This window comes from Bufo bufo, chromosome 5 (genome assembly GCF_905171765.1).
Source record: "Bufo bufo chromosome 5, aBufBuf1.1, whole genome shotgun sequence".
NCBI lineage: Eukaryota > Metazoa > Chordata > Amphibia > Anura > Bufonidae > Bufo > Bufo bufo.
The window spans coordinates 375,524,246-375,538,057 of NC_053393.1; the positions used below are offsets into that span (position 1 = coordinate 375,524,246).

Genomic DNA, 13,812 nt, shown 5'->3' on the forward strand with positions numbered 1-13,812 from the left:
TGCTGGAAGCCAGAAGTCTGAGGGGTACTCCTGCCAGGAGAAGATGGAAGAGATCACTTACCCTGCTCCTAGCACAGGGATTTCCTGAGGGATAGCAGGTCACCTCCCATCGCGTCCCTAATACTGACCCCAGGGCCGGCCTTAGGTGTTCAGGCGCCCTGTGCGAGCTAACCTTGTGGCGCCCCCACCCCCAAAAAAAAAAAAACACTGCTTGTTGCTGGCATCATGGCATAGGCTGGCTGACTATCCAACCAAGTAGTTACCAGCCCACACACCCCAAAGGCCGGTGTAATGTTATACTTCCCTACTTCGTGAGATTTCCCTACCCTCGTCACTTCCGGTCGCACCGGACATGACGTGAGGAGGTGTGCAGCGCCGCGCAGGCGCACAACGACAGGTTAGGGAAATTTCACAGCAGAGTGCGCATGCGCCAGGAGCCTCGCCGGCGGTTAGGGTAGGGAAAAACTATGGGCCAATGCGCAGGCGCAGTGATCGGATGGATGTTCTCAGCTGAACACCGGCCGACACTGCGCATGCACCGGGAGCCTCACCAGCGGTTAGGGAAGGGAAAAATTACGTACGGGCCAGTGCTTTTTCCCTACCCTAACCGCTGGTGAGGCTCCCAGCGCATGCGCAGTGTCGGCAGGTGTCCAGCTGAGAAAATTTGTTTCCAATGTAGTATTAATAACTAAACAATTAAATAATAAACATATTGCATTGTCTACTTACCACCAGGACAATAAGATGATCTGGACTCTGGCTGCAGTCTGGCTCTGGGGACTCCATTGTCACTCTCTTCTTCCCCCCCCCCCTCCCTCCCTTGTCACTCTCTTCTTCTCCCCCCCCCTCCCTCCCTTGTCACTCTCTCGCCCCCCTTCCCTTGTCACTCTCATTATTCCCCCCCCTCTCCCTTGTCACTTTCATTATTCCCCCCCCTCCCTTGTCACTCTCATTATTCCCCCCCTCTCCCTTGTCACTCTCATTATTCCACCCTCCCTCGCTTGTCACTCTCATTATCCCCCCCCCTCTCCCTTGTCACTCTCATTATCCCCCCCCCTCCCTTGTCACTCTCATTATTCCACCCCCTCCCTTGTCACTCTCATTATTCCCCCCCCCTCTCCCTTGTCACTCTCATTATTCCACCCCCCCTCCCTTGTCACTCTCATTATCCCCCCCCCTCTCCCTTGTCACTCTCATTATTCCCCCCCCCTTGTCACTCTCATTATTTCCCCTCCCTCCCTCCTTGTCACTCTCATTATTTCCCCCCCCTTGTCACTCTCATCATTTCCTCCCCCCTCCCCCCTTGTCACTCTCATTCTACTCCCACCTCCACCTCTAGTGTAGCGTGGCCGAGCTCTGTTCGATCCACAGTACAGGAGCATTTGTTTCCTGTACCCGGCCGGACTGACAGGAAGTGCACACTTCCTGTCAGTCCGGCCGGGTACAGGAAACAAAAGCTCCTGTACCGCGGATCGAACAGAGCTCGGCCACGCTACATTAACAGCACACAGCAGGCGCAGGCAGGATTCTTTAGAGCGGCAAGCGCTCAGCCTCAGCCGCTCAGGCGGCGCAGCATGAGGGGCGCCGCTGGCCGCCCGAACTTATATAAGCAACTTTTTTTTTTTTTTTAAACCGCAACGGGCGCCGGGCGCCCCCTGCTAAATACAGGGGAGGGGGAGATGGAGGGGGCGGGGGGCCCGCCCCGAGGGAGAACACAAGTGCCGCCTCGCCTGCCACATATTACATTGCGAGCTGTCGGCCACCCGGCGCCCCTGTTGCTATGGCGCCCTGTGCGGCCGCACAGCCCGCACACCCCAAAGGCCGGCCCTGACTGACCCTGACTCCTAACTGTATGAGCCAACCCAGATGGTAGGAGGGCTCATACTCTGGAACCTAGGGTCCCTACTAGGGATCGACCGATATTGATTTTTTAGGGCCGATACCGATAATTTGTGAACTTTCAGGCCGATAGCCGATAATTTATACCGATATTCTGGGAATTTTCATTTTTGAGGAAAAAAAATATCCTACACAAATCTGCTGAAAATTAATATGTTTATTGTTAACGTGTATTTTTAATTTTTTTTTTGTAAATCTTTTTCATTTATACTTAATATTTTTGTGTGTTTTTTTGTTTTTTTACTAACTTTTAGCCCCCTTAGGGACTAGAACCCTTGTCCTATTCACACTGATAGATCTCTATCAGGGTGAATAGGACATCACACTGTCCCTGCTGCCCTGTGCAAACAGCAGCAGGGAGCTGAACATGCCAGCCAGGGCTTCAATAGCGTCCTGGCTGCCATGGTAACCGATTGGAGCCCCAGGTTTACACAGCTGGGGCTCCGATCGGAGGAGGGGAGAGGGGACCCTGTGGCCACTGCCACCAATGATTAATACGGGGGGGGGGGGGCACACTGCGCCACCAATGTTTTTACTATTGGGATGGGGTGGGGGGCGCACTGCGCCACCAATGATTAATACTGGGGGGCTTGGGGGGGGGGGGCGCACTGCGCCTCCAATGAAGATAAGTCTCTCAATCATTAATATACAGGAGGCGGGAGCTGGCTGCAGAATCACATAGCCGTCTCCCGACCTCTATGAGCGGTAGCTGTGATCGGCGGCACCTAAGGGGTTAACTACCGCAGATTGCAGCTACTTGTCATAGAGGTCGGGAGCCGGCTATGTGATTCTGCAGCCAGCTGCTGCCTCCTGTATATGAATTAATGAAAGACCTATCTTCATTGGTGGAGCGGTGGCCACAGCCCCGCCCCTCCTCTTGTACTTCTTCCTCTCACTGGCTGCAGCATCACAGGGGGAGGAGACACTGCTTCCTTCTCCCCTGTGCTGCTGAGGGAACACAGAGAGCGCCGAGAGCAGCGCGATCTGTGTTCCCAATACGTTATCAGTATATTGGCAAAATAGATGCCGATACCGATGACGTTCAAAATCCTCAATATCGGCCGATAATATCGGTAAAACCGATAATCGGTCGATCCCTAGTCCCTACTATCCCTCAGGAAAACCCTGTGCTAGGAGCAGGGTAAGACGACCTGTTCCTCCAAGACACGGACGAACAGGAGTCTCACTGGCCAAGCTGCAAGGAAGGGGAAACATATACAGACATATGGATATGGCAGGTGAACTACACCAGTTCCAAACCTACCTGCCACAGCCTCGCTGACTGGAACCCATGCACCAGTACTGCAGTCCACACAAACACTAAGGAGACAGCACACAACACAAAACACACAGGTAACCAGGACATCCATAGCTGCAATAAACATAGAAAGGATAGAAAGGATAACAACATCAACTTAACCTCATGCATAACTTTTATGACCACAAGGGTGGCCCTCACTGGACAGATGGTAAATGAACCAGGAGGATGACTCCAGCATAAAGCATGGCAGGAGTACCCCTCAGACTTCAGGCTTCCAGCAGGAGCTAAATAGCCCAAGCAGCCACACACACACACACACACACACACACACACCAGGAAAGGAGTTAACCCTTTCATCACCAGACAAAGTAAGTGGGGAAAAAATAAACGAACCAGCACCTCCACAATAAGTGAATATAAGAACGCAGGTGCACGCTACCTTGGCTAAAACACACTTGGATACGTAGAACTACAGGTAACAGCACTCTGCTAGTCAATTGCGCAAAGATATAAGCAAACACTAAAAGAATAAATGCTTGGGGGTCATACTTACTGCAAATGCAGCTAGAAGCTTTTTGCGAATATAATTGATCAAAAAGTATGACCCCCAAGCATTTATTCTTTTAGTGTTTGCTTATATCTTTGCGCAATTGACTAGCAGAGTGCTGTTACCTGTAGTTCTACGTATCCAAGTGTGTTTTAGCCAAGGTAGCGTGCACCTGCGTTCTTATATTCACTTATTGTGGAGGTGCTGGTTCGTTTATTTTTTCCCCATTGTCACTGCCACTAGGGGAGTGGCTCCCCCTGGTGGTGAGATTGAACCGTGCACCACCAGCCCATTTACCATGTGCTTTTAATTAGATAGCTTGTACAGCTGTATTCTACCCAGCCCATACTGCAGGCTCACAACCTGGGAGAGGCATGTGTAGGATGCAGCTTGGTACTACTTTGCCCAGATTGTAGGCTGTAAGCCCAGGAGAGGCATGTCAGAGTAGGACCCATCTGATTAGAAGCGACCTTGACGACCGGTAGATGGGCCCGAAATATTTTTGATCAATTATATTCGCAAAAAGCTTCTAGCTGCATTTGCAGTAAGTATGACCCCCAAGCATTTATTCTTTTAGTGTTTGCTTATATCTTTGCGCAATTGACTAGCAGAGTGCTGTTACCTGTAGTTCTACGTATCCAAGTGTGTTTTAGCCAAGGTAGCGTGCACCTGCGTTCTTATATTCACTTATTGTGGAGGTGCTGGTTCGTTTATTTTTTCCCCATTGTCACTGCCACTAGGGGAGTGGCTCCCCCTGGTGGTGAGATTGAACCGTGCACCACCAGCCCATTTACCATGTGCTTTTAATTAGATAGCTTGTACAGCTGTATTCTACCCAGCCCATACTGCAGGCTCACAACCTGGGAGAGGCATGTGTAGGATGCAGCTTGGTACTACTTTGCCCAGATTGTAGGCTGTAAGCCCAGGAGAGGCATGTCAGAGTAGGACCCATCTGATTAGAAGCGACCTTGACGACCGGTAGATGGGCCCGAAATATTTTTGATCAATTATATTCGCAAAAAGCTTCTAGCTGCATTTGCAGTAAGTATGACCCCCAAGCATTTATTCTTTTAGTGTTTGCTTATATCTTTGCGCAATTGACTAGCAGAGTGCTGTTACCTGTAGTTCTACGTATCCAAGTGTGTTTTAGCCAAGGTAGCGTGCACCTGCGTTCTTATATTCACTTATTGTGGAGGTGCTGGTTCGTTTATTTTTTCCCCATTGTCACTGCCACTAGGGGAGTGGCTCCCCCTGGTGGTGAGATTGAACCGTGCACCACCAGCCCATTTACCATGTGCTTTTAATTAGATAGCTTGTACAGCTGTATTCTACCCAGCCCATACTGCAGGCTCACAACCTGGGAGAGGCATGTGTAGGATGCAGCTTGGTACTACTTTGCCCAGATTGTAGGCTGTAAGCCCAGGAGAGGCATGTCAGAGTAGGACCCATCTGATTAGAAGCGACCTTGACGACCGGTAGATGGGCCCGAAATATTTTTGATCAATTATATTCGCAAAAAGCTTCTAGCTGCATTTGCAGTAAGTATGACCCCCAAGCATTTATTCTTTTAGTGTTTGCTTATATCTTTGCGCAATTGACTAGCAGAGTGCTGTTACCTGTAGTTCTACGTATCCAGACAAAGTAAGTGTCACTTAAAGGAGAAGTGTACACATAAACTCCCTAACACCAAACATAGAAAGTGAACACTTAAAATCACACGTTGCAAGAGGCAACTGCATGCCGTGACAGCGAGCCGCCTAGCCACCAGCTCCAGCTGCTACACTGCCACAACCATATGTTGCCAACGGCAACCACACATGAGGCAACAAACCCAGAGCCCTCACCTGTGGCTGATAACATAGAACAAACCGCTGACAACAGCATGCGATCAAAGAGTCACGACCATAACCATGGTCGTGACATCCAAATAAGAAGGTCTATACCAGTGATGGCTAATCGCTGGCACTCCAGCTGTGGTAAAACTACAACTCCCATGATGCCCCCTTGCTTGGCTGTTCTCAGAACTCCATAGAAATGAATAGAACATGCTGGGAGTCATAGTTTCACCACAGCTGGAGTGCTGGAGGTTAGCCATCACTGGTCTATACCAATGGTGCAAGAGGTATTGATTTCCGTGTAGTAAGGCAGCAGACTATAAGAATATGTAGTATTATTCTATCACTAAAAAATTTTAATAGAGAAGCACAAACATCTTTTCAGGATTTCTACAAAACTGTGTCAGGATCATATAGAAAATGCCGCAATCTGAGACAAACAGTGTGGACAACCATATTTTATGTTGACTTTCAGCATTCATTTATAGGGTTAGTGTTCCTTTAGCTTTGTTTCAAATGCTGAACAATGATCATCGTTAATATTATAGCTTATTATATACCAGATACTAGACACCAGGTTCTACAGTAGGTCTGAAATTTTGTGCCTGAGCTAAGTTAATTGAAGAAAATGAAGCAGCAATGTGACAATAAAAGTGGGTGCAAGCCTCCAGGGAGATCCAACCCAAAATCTCACCAGTCCACAAATCAATAGAGAGAAGCAGCACTCCAGTGCAACAAGGACACTTTATCACCTATATTGTTGTCTCTGTTTATTTTCATTCAATTTCATCTTTTTCCCTCTTCTTTATATAATATAGTTGTGTTTTGCCAGATAGATAGTAAGATGGAGTGTTCCAGCGCTTGTGATGGTAGTGAGTAGTGTTGAGCGCGAATATTCAAATAGCGAATATTAATGGCGACTATCGCAACTTCGCTAATTCGCTAATATTTCGAATATAGTGCTTCTTTCTTGTGGGTCAATGAGTCATTGGCCCACAAGCAACTTAAACAGGAAGTAATCATATTTTCATATGGAAAAAATATTTAGAATATTCAAAAAAAACGAATATATAGCAATATAGGGAATATATTCGTTATTTAGAATATTCGCCTTTTTATTTCCCAATCTGTACAGTTGTTCACATACTCCTCCCCGACAAGCGTCCCCGTCACCATGGGAATGCCTGTGGGTTAGAAAATACCATCGGATCTGAGTTTTTGCTGAGATCGTGAAAACTCAGATCCGATGGTATATTCTAACCCACAGGCATTCCCATGGTGACTGGGACGTTTGTCGGGGAGCAGTATGCCAAAGTGAAATAACAGTACAGATTGAAAAAAAAAAAAAAAAGACGAAATATTCGAAATAACGAATATATTCGCTATATTGCTATAACTTTGTTTTTAGAATATTCGTCATATTCATCAGCAAGAATATATATAGCGAAATATATATAGCGAAAATTTGTGAAATACACATATAGACTGCAATTTAGCTAATATAGTGCTATAGTATTTTTTTTTAATAGTGTACATTTTTTCCAAATCTGAAGTTCAGAAGAGACAAAAAAATTTAGACTATAAAAAAAAAGATTATAGCACTATATTAGCTAAATTACAGTCCATTTGTGTATTTAACGAATATTCGCTATATTTATATAACTTATATTTCTATCCATTTATATAACTTCGTTTTTTTAGAATATTCGTCATATTCTAAAACAAGAATATATAGCAATATAGCGAATATTCGTAAGATACACATATTAGCCATAGCCATAGCCAAACAATAGGAAAGGTGCCTTATACAGTTAAAAGAAAATTGCAATAAGCGAATAATTAATTTGCATATTATTCGCGATAAATAGAATAATGACGAATATTTGATTTTGACGAATATTCAATTGAATATTTGTGAAATATCGCGAAATCGAATATGGCACCTCCCGCTCATCACTAGTAGTGAGCAGGCGCAGACCTTCTGACATTAGATAGCAGGTGTTTTGTCATATGTCTTGGCCATGTGACCGGCCTTCCCTTTTGTCATGCTGTGAGAGCCATGCATCCTGTGATAGATTCCATGAGCATATGCCTTGTAATCTCTGGGACGCCACTGATTTTCAGGCGCCATTCCTAGTTCTCAATATATATTGTGAGGGGATCAATGGACATGCGCAGGTTATAGTTATGGGATGTTCCCTTTTACATTTGAATGTGGTGAGTGCATTCAATGAATTTTGGCACTATTTGCAGGTTATATAAGCTTTTATGAGCACATCTATATATGGATGTATTGAGATATGCTTGCACTTTGACACTGTGCATTTATCTTCTTAATGTAATCATGTATTCTTTGGACATTTACCCTTTTTATGCCATGACACATGTTAACACTGTTGTTTGAGAATGACTGCATTGAGCAGTTGCCTGTCTGACATTGGGAGAATAAACATCCTTGTGGCACTGAAGTGCTGCTTCCTTCTGTTGATTTGGGTGTAAGCGAGGTTTTTATGGTTAGCTACATATACACTGTAATGTATCTGCTGCTCAACAGGAACACTCGGGAACAGATCCAGTTGGGTCCTGACTGGAAGAGCCTGCAGCCGTTCTGAGTAGTGATGAGCGGCAGGGGAAATATTCGAATTAGTGATATTTTGTGAATATTTTGTAGATTATTCGTCATATATTCACGAATTTGAGAATTCGAGATTATATTCTTGATTGAGAAAATCGACAATGTAATATTCGTGTAATGCGCGCAAAATACAGGCGTGGGTCACTTATGCAACATTTTTCAAGTTGGTAGAAGTTTCCTGAGACTGGAGAAAATGGTTGGCACGGCAGAACATTAGAATATAAAAATTTATGATTTTTCTGAACCTTTTTGTCGGCGCTGAAGACAGGAGGCAGGATTCTTGCGTGATATTTTTAAAAGAAAATAATTTTTATTCTTTTTGTCAACGCGTTTCAAGGGCGCACAGCCCTCTTCGTCAGGACAATAAAAGTATATAGAACATTAGAATAGCTTTATATGCAGATAGAGTGCTCCAATATATTTGCGCTTGCGAATTTTCGGCAATAGTAAGAGGTAGGCAACTTTTCTATCAGTTGCTAGGGATGTTGCTAAGCTGTGACAAAGCCTTCTCATTGGCCCAAAAGCTAGAAGAAGGGAGGGATAATCACCTGATGTGTACTGTGTTAAACAAAAAAAATACGAATATTTACGAATGTATAGCGCTATATTCTAAATATTCGCGAATTCTCAAAGTGCTGATATTCGTGATTAAAATTCGCTATTTGAATATTCGCGCTCAACACTAGTTCTGAGCACAGCAGAGATGGTGGCATTGGTGTACCAACAGAGGGGTAAGTATGAAACTATAATTTCTCCTCAGAGTCAGAACTCTGCAGGTTTTTCTGCAAAGCCTGAAGAACCTCTTTAAAATGTCCCAGAAGGTTGTAAATGACAATCCGTCGCAAAAAGTAATTTACTCTATTTCTCAACAATGCATTTGAAAAGTCTTCAAAATCTTTCACTTTTTCCACATCTTGTAATGTCACAGCCTTGTTCTAAATTAAAAATAAAATAAAATCAAGTTTTCCCCATCATTCTTCACTCAATACCCCCTAATGAGAAAGTGAAAATACAATTTTATAGATTTTTACTTTTTTATTAAAAAGGAAAAACTCTTTTTTGCATGGACATCAGTAATCAGACCCTTTGCTATGATAAAATTTAGGTTTGAGAGATATTTTACACCTTCGTTGGAGTCTACCTGTGGTAAATTCAGATGATAGGACATAATTTGGAAAGATACACTCCGCCTATATAAGATCTCACAACTATCAATGCATATCAGAACAAAAACCAAGCCATGAGGAGGAAAAAACTGCCTGTACAGCTCAGAGACAGGACTGTGTAAAGGCACAGATCTGGAGAAGGGTAAAAAAAAACTTCTGCTGCATTGCAAGTTTCCGAGAGCATAGTGGCCTCCATAATACTTAAATGGAAGAAGTTTTGAACAACCAGGAGTCTCCCTAAATCTAGCCACCCCACCAAACTAGGTAATCAGGGGAGAACCACCTAGCAAATCAGGGGAGAACCACCTAGCTAAGGGAGGTGACCAAGAACCCAGTGGTCATTCTGGCAGACCTCTAAAAATCCTGTATGCAGATCGGAGAAACTTCAAGAAGGTCAACCATCACTGCAGCACTCTACCAATCAGGGCTTTAATTCTATATGTAATGACCGGGAGTGCCATTTCCACTTCTTTTGGCACCTTGTTACCATCTCCTATGTGCTAATATATAACATCTAATGTATTTCATGTCATCCCTGAATAATTTGCATATTTATTCCTGAAACTGTTGCATTCATGCAATTACCTGATCCACCAGCAGATGGCGGCAATATTGGCAGAGAGAGTTTCTCTGGAGAGGAACCTTCTGTTTCCTTCCAGCCCTCTCTAGAGAGGGAGGAGTTTTAGTTAGTCAGTGAAGCAGTCCAGTCTACCCTCCTTAGGGATAGGTGCTAGGCCCAGAGGCCCTCCCTCTGAAGTCTACATGGTTGCTTGTCCCCTTCTGGGCTTGCATTACCTTCATCCAAGCTGAGCCGAAGCTTGAGGTACTCTAAAGCCAGGGCAAGAAGTTCCTAGGATTATCAGTAAGAGACAGACTACAGACTACAGACTACAGCTAACTTAAGTTCCAGCAGAAGAGGAAGAGTTTCCTATTTATCCAGCCAAGCATAGTAGAGTTGAGAGAGCTACCGCATAGCATAGAGCTGATTTGTTGCAGAGAAGTATTTGCATGCCAAAGTTAAGCCAATACCTGCTGATGACCAAGATATCGTTTTGAAACAGTTTGGATTACCAATTTATGCCAAGTAAAAGCAACTGTTTAACGTTACTACAAAGTCTGGACTCCATTTATTCTACTCATCCACCATACAAGTTCAACTACCCCTTTTGCACTGCTTCGGACCACATCACGTCTGGGATCCACGGATATCCAGGTAGGAACACCGGGACATGTGTACATAACATCTACAGAGACTGTAGGTCCCCCTTCACCACTCTGGCAATCCTACCCGTGGGTACCAACATTACCATCTTCCGCTGCTTAACCGCAGCTGGCGCCACGTTTACTTGCTCTATAAGAGGGACATATTTCGCAGAAATCTCATAAGGGACAAGGGATACCCCAGGCTAGCCCTTAGTGGGACGTTGCATCCGCATCTTGTTTGGAAGAAACCAGGCACTGCTCATCACCTGCCCAATACCATCCCTACAGTGAAGTATGGTGGTGGCAGCATCATGCTAAGGGGGTGTTTTTCAAAGGCTGTGACAATGAGACTGATCAGGGTTGAAGGAAAGCTGAATAGAGCAAAGCACAGAAATGTTCTTAATAAAAACCTAATCAAGAGTTCACTGGATCTCAGACTGGGCCAAAAGTTTACCTTCCAACAAGACAATGACCCTAATCACACAGTCAAGACAACTAAAGAATGACTTAGGGACAACTCTTTGAATGTCTTTGAGTGGCCCAGCCAGATACCTGACTTGAATCCAATTAAACATATCTGGAGAAGCCAGAAAATGTCTGTCCACTGATAGCCCTCAACCAACCTGACACAGCTTGAGAGAATCTGCAGAGAAGAATGGCATAAAATCCCCAAATCTAGATATGCAAACCTTGTGGCATCATACCCAAGAAGACTGGAGGCTGTAATCGCTGCCAAAGGTGCTTCAACTAAGTACTGTTTAAAGGGTCTAAATACTTATGTCATTACAAGACTTTGGTTTTTCCCGTTCAATAAATTAGCAAAGAATATTCTGTTTTGACTTTGTCATTATGGGGTATATGAACAACAAGATTTAAAAGGTAATCATATTAGTTTTTCTGATTAGTCATTGCCAGCCTCTTAGAATCATTTAGTAAAGGTCAGAAAATCACATGTAAATTATGGTATTCACATGATTTAAGGGCACGTTAATCCAAAATTATGTTATTTGAAATTGGAGTAAATAATTTAATTGATTTTCAATAAGAGAAGTCTCGGCCTGTTTTGCATTTTACTTTTACTATGAAAACTCTGGAGAATAGTCATTTGTCTATAGTAACAGCTAATATATGTGATTTATTTTCAGGGGGCAATTTCTGTGCTGGTTTTGATTTGAAAGAGGTGGCCAACAATGCAGCTTCTCTAAAGGTAGAGCAGGATGTTGCTAGTGGACCTGGACCCATGGTATGTAACATAGTTTAAAGCGCCATGTACTGTAGAATTAATCTAAGAAACACATTGTAATGATGTTTATACATTTTTTACATTTCTACTCAGGGACCTTCAAGGGTGCAGTTTTCTAAACCAGTCATTGCTGCTGTTAGTGGCTATTGCGTGGCTGGAGGTCTAGAACTGTCTCTACTAGCCGACCTGCGAGTAGTGGAGGAAAGTGCAACATTTGGAGTATTTTGCAGACGTTTTGGTGAGTTTGTTAAGTTTAGTTCATTTTCAAAAGCTCTCTTTATGAGCAATACTGTGTACTGAGTAATTATTGTCATTTCTACACATGTATAATGCCTGCAGACTATGTAAATGGATGCCATGAAGTCTGCCATGTTAACATCTTTCTGGAATACCAGGAAAGCAATCTTTCAGAATTGTTTACTGTTGGACAAACTTCTTCATCAGACTACTGAAGTAGAAGTTAAGACCAAGCAGCTGACTGTTCAATTGTATGTACCTTCCTAGAAGGTAGTGTAGGGCAAAGCAGTTGGCATCTTGATGAAAATTACTGTGTTACTGTGGGAAGCACTTTTAAAGGGGTTGTCCGGTAGTATAACATTTTTTAGGGGTGAAAAATAAAACAGAAGCCTTACTTACCCTTATTGATCACCACACCTCTGCTGTTTCGACAATGCTCAGGTCCTTGTTGCTCTCCACTTGCTGTTCCTGGCTTGACATACAAGACAGGCTTTCAGTTGCCTGATAAGCCAATTACTTCCCGTAACAGTGAACTGCCTTAGCCAGTGATTGGCGAAGGAGGACTTTTATGGGATTTCCTGTGACCAGAAAGTTGGGAGCAGCAGGGACTAGAGCAGCGTTGGAATGGCAGCAGTGGGACATCAGTGTAGGTATGACTTATCTCTTTAATTAACCCAAAGTAAGCCATGCATTAAAAATGGGATACTCTTCTAAGGCTAGGTTCAAATCACTGTTGCTATTCTATCTTTCTGTTCTGGTATAGTAACAGAAAAACAAAAAGGAATGGAAGCCCTGCACCTGGCATATACTGGACACCAATGGTGCCTGACTGATACCGATGACTATTATGGGGCCTGTTTGGTCTCCATTACCGTTTCCTTAACTCTAACAGACAACATACCACTACAAGCAGTGCTATTTTGTAAAATTTCTATCAAAATCTGCAATGGAGGCCCATACTGGAACTTTTGTGGCCTCTGTGAACCTAGCCTAATGGGATGTTATGTGTGGAACTACTGTATGGCTGTCACTTTGGCTATAACCATGATACAGTATAATGGGGGTACATTTGCCGTCACTGTAACTTATAGCTCCCTGTGGCTGATACTATTATAGGGTTTCCTATTTCCAATAGTTAGGAGTTGACCTGAATTACCTTTCCCTGTAATCTGCTTGCTAAACTGAGCATGTTCCGTTCTACTTAATGCAGATATATCAAGTGTCCTATGCGATTGGATAACAGAGGAGGATTTGATTGGGTATTTTAATGTAAAGCACTGTTCGAGCGCTGCCAGGGCTCATAGAGAAAGCCTGTGTGTTCTGCTTTACTCTTCTGCACAGAGTGATTGACAGGTTTTATGAGTGTGTATACAGGGAGAGCTGTCGATCACTCTGTGTGGGCAAGGAAAACAGGACTTACAGGTCATTTCCATGAAAGGTTGCAAAAGCTTCTGCAGATTGTTTAACCCAAAGTGCGGCCAATTTTGCTCAGGTGTGAAAACTTTATTAGGGAATAAAGTTCCGGTCAGGCTGTCGGTTTACATATGATGTCACATGAATAGTCATAGCAACCAACGTCACCATGAATTCAGACTGCCAATTTTCTAAAGTGGCAATATGTGGTAATGTCTGTAATTAGACATCAGCTCAGTCTAAGTGAATGGAGAGGTCGGGGACCGCTGGTGGTATCATTCAACAGCACCTACCCACCCCCTCCAATCTGAAGAGAAGAGCCAGACGAGCACAGAAGTGAATAGGAGATACAGAAGCAGCGCAATGACTTAGG

At 43.9% G+C, this 13,812-nt stretch overlaps 1 protein-coding gene across 1 annotated transcript in view; it reads left to right on the forward strand.

Moving 5' to 3' along the window:
* LOC121001163 (carnitinyl-CoA dehydratase-like) overlaps positions 1–13,812 on the forward strand; it is a 228,377-nt gene that overhangs the window by 82,455 nt on the left and 132,110 nt on the right. Inside the window, exons 4-5 of the mRNA XM_040432109.1 lie at positions 11,692–11,789; positions 11,883–12,027. Of these exons, the coding sequence (XP_040288043.1) occupies positions 11,692–11,789; positions 11,883–12,027 (243 nt within the window). The remainder of the gene's footprint in view (positions 1–11,691; positions 11,790–11,882; positions 12,028–13,812) is intronic.